The sequence below is a fragment of the Microcaecilia unicolor genome, chromosome 1 (assembly GCF_901765095.1).
Source record: "Microcaecilia unicolor chromosome 1, aMicUni1.1, whole genome shotgun sequence".
NCBI classification, from domain to species: Eukaryota; Metazoa; Chordata; class Amphibia; order Gymnophiona; family Siphonopidae; genus Microcaecilia; species Microcaecilia unicolor.
This window is the reverse complement of record NC_044031.1, coordinates 57,035,577-57,044,073: the sequence shown is the minus strand read 5'-3', so window position 1 is coordinate 57,044,073 and position 8,497 is coordinate 57,035,577. Positions and strand designations below refer to the sequence as shown.

At 42.0% G+C, this 8,497-nt stretch overlaps 1 protein-coding gene across 3 annotated transcripts in view; it reads right to left on the bottom strand.

The window, feature by feature from the left end:
* Positions 1-1,036: 1,036 nt before the first annotated feature.
* Positions 1,037-8,497, bottom strand: part of HHATL (hedgehog acyltransferase like) — a 109,075-nt gene continuing 101,614 nt past the window's right edge. For all 3 annotated transcript variants that reach the window (XM_030189901.1, XM_030189902.1, XM_030189900.1), the window contains 2 exons: positions 5,519-5,660; positions 1,037-1,315 (listed from right to left, as the gene is read on the bottom strand). In XM_030189901.1, coding sequence (XP_030045761.1) covers positions 1,194-1,315; positions 5,519-5,660 — 264 coding nt within the window. In that variant the 3' untranslated portion in view covers positions 1,037-1,193. The remainder of the gene's footprint in view (positions 1,316-5,518; positions 5,661-8,497) is intronic.

Sequence of the window (8,497 nt, the reverse complement as noted above, 5' to 3'; positions counted from 1 at the left end):
ACTATCTATATATCTACCCACAGTCAGCAAATCCATATATTCAGCACAACTATATGGTCAGTCATTTCAGAAAATCCATATTTTTAGCACAGCTATATAGTTAGCAGGGCTGAATATATGGAATTTCCAAAATAACTGACCATACAGCTACATTGACTATAGTGTCACTGTCTGATTATGGGAATTGAATGTTATCATGGGCACAACCTTATTAAAACAGTAGACTAAATCCTCCCAAGGAAATACTTTGTTGTCCTTGCAGTGAACTCACCTGTGCTCTGTTCAGGCCCACTCTTGCTTTCCTTCCTAGAGCTTCATGGGTACTGTAGTGCATCCTTTTCTTTTTAAGGTGGTTCCATCTACTAGTTTTGGGCTTTCTGTTGGGGCATCCTGCTTTTCTAAGAGGATTTATACCTCCAAATATTTGTAGCACCTCTTTTCCTAATCGTTTTATATTTTCACCACCACAATATTGACCTATCAATGCCCTAATTAATATGAACCACTAAGAGGCTGGTTTGAATATAAAAATGAATGAGTAACTGCAACCATTAACTTTGTCTTTGATTCATGTACAGTTTCTCATTCATAGTTTTTAAAAATGTTAAACATCCATAGCTATCCCAGTACGGTCTGTGTCAGAGCCAGTGATGGGAGGCGGGACTGGTGGTTGGGAGGCGGGAAATACTGCTGGGCAGACTTGTACGGTCTGTGCCCTGAAAAAGGCAGGTACAAATCAAGGTAAGGTATACACATATGAGTTTATCTTGTTGGGCAGACTGGATGGACCATGCAGGTCTTTTTCTGCCGTCATCTACTATGTTATGTAGTATGTTTATGATACTGCATTGTAAAATTGGATTTACAACAAATCACTTTCTTATGCATTATTCTTTGTTATGTATCCTATACTGTTTATTGAAAGCCACATTGAACTCAAACGTGTTTGGAATAATGTGGGATAAAAATGTCAAATAAATAAATAAATAAATAAATAAAACCTTACCTTACATATGTTTGGAAAGTAAGCACAAACTTTGAAATGTTATAGAAAATCTTTAATTAAACAAGATGTTTTATTACATTTATATTATACATTCCTAAATACTGATTGTGTAATGAGTGCAAAAATCACACTGGCTCATCAGAGATGAACTTTCATAGTGGCATCGTTTGCAAATGTCCTGTGTCCATTAGTCAGTTTTTTGTTTGCTTGCCTTCTCCTCTTCAACTGCCAATGTTCGCTCCCTCTCTTTGATCATCTGAACCCCACAGTAAGTGACAAACCAGATGCACAAGGTACTGCCAGGGAAACCTGAAAGAAAACAAAAAAGAAAAACAGGATCATTGGAAAGGTGAAGAAACACTAGCTTTCAATGATTCAAGCTTCCGGGTGGATTTTAATTATAGTCAATGGGATTGACAGTTTATTTATTGGCAGCCTTAAACCATTCTTTATAAATCATATATACAACAAACAGCCACTCTTTATTACCTGAAATGAAACAGTATATCCTACCTCACAGACAGCTTAATAGAGCAACCTAATAAGATTCTATTACAAATAATCTATACAAAGAAAATGCCACTGAATATTGGTGGCTAGGCAAGCACAAGTGATTTAAATGCTTTATTTTATTTATTACATTTGTATCCCACATTTTCCCACCTATTGGTAGGCTCAAAGTGGCTTACATAATTTCAGAGAGGTAGTTACAGGCTCCGGTGAGAACAAATACAGTGTAGGAGTACAGTTAAAGAGATTTGGAATGGTTCATTTCCAGCAAATTGCTAGGGTAGGTTCAAGTGTCGGGGGATAGAGAACTGTTCGTTTTCTAGTTCATGTGTTGTATTTCATTATTCGATGTTTATATTGGTTCTGTGGGGTATGCCTTTCTGATAGCTTTCACTATCTACCCCATAGTAAATGATGGCAGATAAAGACCAGCATGGTCCATCCAATCTGTCCAGAAAGGTGGCCAGAATTATAACTGCTGCTCCATACAGGTTACCCCCCTCTGTGCCATATTTTTTTATATAATCTTTATTAAAATCATCAACTGCCATAGTCATAATACAATGCAAACAGATAAAATATAATGCTATTACACTTAGTCCAAGATATCAAAACTAGTGTATATTTTAATTTGTGTTATTCCTTGACCCGTACTAAAAGTAATCTTACATTAACCATGAACATGGGACGTTTCTTCGCTATAGTCATAAAATAAAGGAACGTATCCATTCCCCCTCCCCAACCTTCCCTCACTCTCCCCATTACTCCTTGGTGCTAAGGGACAGTACACGACACTCGAGAGTAAGTTCCTCACAGATTCATAAAGAGCTACATGCTCTATGTGGAAGCACCTCTCAAATAGGGGACCAGGCATATTGAACAACTTCCAGACTCTTGGGCTAGCATGAGCAATTTACAAACCTGTTCTTTCATCTCGTTAGACAAGACAATTAATCATATTAAACAACCCTGTAGTTTGTTAGATCCTATTCCAATATCAAAATGACTAGACATGGGCTCACACCTTTATTACTTCTAATGATTAACACTTGCCTTAAGGAAAGTGCAGTGCCTGATACTATCATTCATTCTATGTTGAAGGCTCTGAACCTGAATTCTTTTGATGTACAAAGTTATAGGCCAGTTTCTAGTTTATGTCTCCCACCCAAAGTGATTGACAAGTGGTCCTGAAGCAATTGAACAACTTCATTGATAGCAAAAACATGCTTCATCCACATCAATCGAGCTTCAGGAGTGGGCACAGTATAGAGACAACAGTTGCCATGGTAACTGGTGAAATGTGGGAGCTGTTAGATAGTGGCTATATTGGTCTGGACTTGGTGGCAGCTTTTGATTTAGTTGATCACACACAGACGGATGTAGAAATGTTATCGGAAATTAGGGAGGCTAACAAACTGGGCAACACAATAATAATGGGTGATTTCAATTACCCCACTATTGACTGAGTAAATGTAACATCAGGGCATGCTAGGGAGGTAAATTTTCTTGACGAAATCAAGGATTGTCTTATGGAGCAGCTGGTACAGGAGCTGACAAGAGAAGGAAAAATTCTAGACTTAGTCCTTAGTGGATCGCATGATCTAGTGCGGGAGGTAATGGTGATGGGACCGCTTGATAACATCAAAATATGATCAGAATTGATATTAACTTTGGCGTAAGTATACACAGGATATCCAATACGTTAGCATTTAACTTTCAAAAAGGAGACTATGATAAAATGAGAGGAACGGTGAAAAAAAAAAAATAAAAAACGTATGAGGAGCAACTTTGAAGGTCAAAAATTTACATCAGGCATGGATGCTGTTCAAAAATACCATTCTGGAAGCCCAGGCCAAATATATTCTGAGTATTAAGCCACATTAAGCCTGCCATGAGTGGGAAAGCGCGGGGTACAAATGTAACAAAAATAAAAATAAAAAAGGAGGGAGGAAGACCAAACGACAGCCGGCTTGGTTAAAAAGTGAGGTGAAGGAGGCTATTAGAGCTAAAAAAAAAAAAAAATCCTTCAGAAAATGAAAGAAGGAACCAACTGAAAATAATAATCAACAGCATAAGGAACGTCAAGTCAAATGCAAAGAGCTGATAAGGAAGGTGGAACTATTGCTAGTAATATGTAATTTATCTTTAAAATCGAGTGTGGTACCAGAAGATTCTAGGGTAGCCCCCAATATTACAAAAGGTTCCAGAGGGGATCCCGGAAATTATAGACCAGTGAGCCTGATGTCGGTGCCAGGCAAAATGATAGAGACTATTATAAAGAATAAAATTACAGAGCATATTCAAAAGCATGGATTAATAAGACAAAGCCAACATGGATTTAGTAAAGGGAAATCTTGCCTCACCAATCTACTACATTTCACTGAAGGGGTGAACAAACACGTGGATAAAGGCGAGCCGGTTGATATTGTGTATCTGGATTGTCAAAAGGCGTTTGACAAAGTACCTCATGAATGAATCCAGAAGAAATTGGAGAGTCATGGGATAGGAGGTAATGTCCTATTGTGGGTTAAAAACTGGTAGGGTTAAATGGTCAGTATTCTCAATGGAGAAGGGTAGATAGTGGAATTCCCCAGGGGTCTGTGCTGGGACTGCTGCTTTTTAACATATTTATAAATGACGCAGATATGGGAGTAACTAGTGAGGTAATTAAATTTGCTGATGACACAAAGTTATTCAAAGTAGTTAAATCGCGAGAGGATTGTGAAAAATTACAAGAGGACCTTACAAGACTGGGAGATTGGGCATCTAAATGGCAGATGATGTTTAATGTGAGCAAGTGCAAAGTGATGCATGTGGGAAAGAGGAACCCGAACTATAGCTACGTGATGCAAGGTTCCCCATTAGGAGTCACTGATCAGGAAAAGGATCTAGTTGTCATGGTTGATGATATGTTGAAACCCTCTGCTCAGTGTGTAGCAGCAGCTAAGAAAGCAAATAGAATGTTAGGTATTATTAGGAAAGGAATGGAAAACAAAAATGAGGACGTTATAATGCCTTTATATCACTCTATGGTGCAACCACACCTTGAGTACTGTGTGCAATTCTGGTCACCGCATCTCAAAAAAGATATAGAGGGGCATAATCGAAAGGGGCGCCCAAGTTTTCCTGAGGACGTCCTGGTGACGGGGTGGGGAAACCCGTATTATCGAAACAAGATGGGTGTCCATCTTTCATTTCAATAATACAGACGGGGACGCCAAAATCGCGAAATTTAGGTCGACCTTCGAGATGGTCGTCCACAATGTTCGGTGATAATGGAAACCGAGGACGCCCATCTCATAAACAACCAAATCCAAGTCATTTGGTCATGGGAGGAGCCAGTATTCGTAGTGCAATAGTCCCCCTGACATGCCAAGGCACCAACCGGGCACCCTAGGGGGCACTGCAGTGGACTTCAGAAATTGCTCCGAGGTGCATAGCTCCCTTACCTTGTGTGCTGAGCCCCCCAAGCCCCCCCCCCCAAATCCACTCCCCACAACTGTACACCACTACCATAGCCCTAAGGGGTGAAAGGGGGCACCTACATGTGGGTACAGTGGGTTTCTGGTGGGTTTTGAAGGACTCACATTTACCACCACAAGTGTAACAGGTAGGGGGGCCTAGGTCCACCTGCCTGAAAAGTGCACTGCACCCACTAAACCTGCTCCAGGGACCTGCATACTGCTGTCATGGAGCTGGGCATGACATTTGAGGCTAGCATAGAGGCTGGCAAAAAATATTTAAAAAGTTTTTTTTGAGGGTGGGAGGGGGTTAGTGTCCATTGGGAGAGTAATGGGAGGTCATCCCCGATCCCCTTTGCAAAAATGATTTCTTCTGATATTATAGTGGCACCAAACAGCTCAGAAAGGACAAAGAAAGATGTTCCTTTCAGCCTTTGACAAGCAAGGAGTACTTGTTTCATAAAAAATAATTAGCCTAGGAAAAGAGGTAGAGAAGCAAAAGAAGAAAAATGCTTATCCCACAAGTGGTTAGAAAATTTACCTGTAATAAGAATCCTCTTGGCAACCAGCAAAGCAAAATCCAGGCTGTTGAGCGATAGTACATTATACAGAATGATGGCCCAGAAGTTTGCAGCTCCAAAGAAACCCCTTATTCTCCGAGACATTGCCTCTGACATTTTGCCCTGCCAAGAAAGAAAACTGAAGCTTAACTTCCTGCAGGAGAAATGTTCAAGTCTAAAAAGAAGGATGCCCTTAGTTAGACTTGTTTCAATCATGTCTAGGGTTACCATACGTCCGAATTTACCTGGACACGTCCTCTTTTTGAGGACATGTCCAGGCGTCTGGACGGGTTTTGCCAGTCTGCCCGTTTGTCCAGATTTCTAGACAAACGGGCGGGCGGGCGGTGGGCCTATCCTAGCCTCCCCTCCCCTTACTTACTATCCTACTGCCCTGGTGGTCTAGTGACCTCTTCGGGGCAGGAAAGAGCCCCCTCTTTCCTGCCTGGAGTGCTGCCTTGCCCTGCATTCTGTTGCTGTGACGGTCTCGGGATTCAAAATGGCCGCCGAGAGTTGAAGCGGCCTCACGAGACTTCAACTCTCGGTGGCCATTTTGAATCCCGAGACCGTCACAGCAACAGGATGCAGGGCAAGGACAGAGCTCCGGGCAGGAAAGAGGGGGCTCTTTGCTGCCCCGAAGAGGTCACTAGACTACCAGGGCAGTAGATAGTAAGTAAGGGGAGGGGAGGTGACAGGGGGGGAGGGGACAGGGGGCAGGGCGAGGATGCGAAAGGGGCGGGACATGTGTCCTCTTTTTCAGAGGACAAAATATGGTAACCCTAATCATGTCTAGAGTACAAAAGCTGCTCCGATTGAGCAGTTGGCCACTGGAGGGATTAATGTTCAGAAGAATCCGCAGCCAAGCGGAGAACTCGAACTCCCCACGGGAAAACACACGTATAAGTGAGAGTGGGATGTTTGACCACGGAAATTCAAATCTTGTCTCCAGGATTTGAATTTCCGTGGTCAAACATCCCACTCTCACTTATACACTGGAGGGATTAAAGCATAACACTTCCTTTATCCCCAGTGGTTGCTGTCCCTCTCTCTTGAAAGTGAAATTGGAAAGGGATATCAGGCTGTGTGACAGTTTAAGGTATCATGGGCATTCTTAACAGATCAACATGTAGAGCTAAGTAGTCTAGTAGATAGTGCAATGAATTAGAAACAAGGTTCAAATCCCACTTTAAAATGTGAGCCCTCCAGAAACAAGAAAATACCTTCTGTACCTAAATGTATATGCTACCTACAAGCCTGAAGGTTATTGGTCTGATAGTGTCAATTTTGAATCCTGGAAGCTAAGTGGGAGCCTGTGGTTAAGAAGTGGAGGAGATGCTGAACCTGGGTGTATTACAAACAACTGATCAGCCCCCATGTTATTGGTTCCTAAGCCAAATGGGAATATTTGCTTCTGTATTGGCTTCAGAAAGGTGAATTCAGTGTCCAAGCTTGAAGCATATCCAATGCCTTGAGTGAATGAGTTAACTGAAAGACTGAGAGGTGCCCACTTTATTTTAATGTTGAACCAGACCACATGTATTTATTCCAGCTGAAGCCAGGCCTGGGTGTGTCTGTGACTCTTTGAAAATGCTGTATGCTATGTCTGGCCCTGTCCAGAAGCCAGCTGTAGTAAGATTTTTTTCATCTGATTTGCAAGACAATTTACTGGCATAGCACTAAGCCTATGAAGCAGTAGGTTTCTGCATATTTGAGTGCAGTAATAAGGAGGGGCATTTTTTAAATGACATCTAAATTTGATTTTAAACGTTTTGTGGAAAAGAGCCAAATATCCAGTAGTGAACATGACTATTTCAAACCAGAACAACATCCAACATTTTGTTTTAAAAACGGTCATTTGCTAGATGTTTTGGACCATTTTTGGAAAAAAAAGTCCAAGGGAAAAACACACAAAAACAAACCATTGGAACGTATGGGGGGAGGGGGGCAGCATTCTTAGTAGACTGGCCACACTGACGGCACCCTAGGGGGCACTGCAGTGGACTTCAATAAAAGGTCCCAGGTACACATCTCATCATTACCCCCTTATATTGTATGATGAGACCTCAAACCTACGGTACCCAACTATACACCACTATAGTAGCCCTTATGCCTGCAAGTGTCACCTCTAGGTAGGTACAGTAGGTTTTTGGTGAGTTTTGGAGGGGCTCACACTTTTCACCAGAAGTTTAACAGAGTGGGACATGGGCCTGGGTTCCCTTCTCTACAGTGCACTGCACCAGCCACCAGGCTATTCCAAGGACCTGCTTGCTGCTCTAATAGGACTGACCATAACATCTGAAAGCTGCCATAGAGTCTGATATGTACTGATTCACAGCTTTGGGGGGCTGGAAGGGGATCAGTGACCACTAGGGCATTAAGGGGAGGGTCAATCTTAATCCCTCCAGTGGTCACCTTTTTGTGACTTAGTTGTGATTGAAACAGGCCTAGTCCAAACCGTCTAACTTTTAGCCCCAGACGTTTTTGCTTTACTACTACTACTACTACTACTACTATTTAGCATTTATATAGCGCTACAAAGCGTACACAGCGCTGCACAAACATAGAAGAAAGACAATCTCTGCTCAAAGAGCTTACAATCTAATAGACAAAAATAATAAAGTAAGCAAATCAATTAATGTGTAGAGGAAAGAGGAGAGGAGGGTAGGTAGAAGCGAGAGGTACAAGTGGTTACAAGTCAAAAGCAATGTTGAAGAGGTGGGCTTTCAATCTAGATTTAAAGATGGTCAAGGAAGGGGCAAGACATAGGGGCTTAGGAAGTTTATTCCAGGTGTAGGGTGCAGCGAGACAGAAGGAGCGAAGTCTGGAGTTGGCAGCTGGATGGAGTTGGCAGTTGGAAGAAAAACATTCAAGTTTTGAGAATGCTCAAATCCCACTCTCGGCATGCCCCTAACATGTCCCCTTGTGATCTGGATGCACTGCATATGAATTGCAAAGAGAAGGGG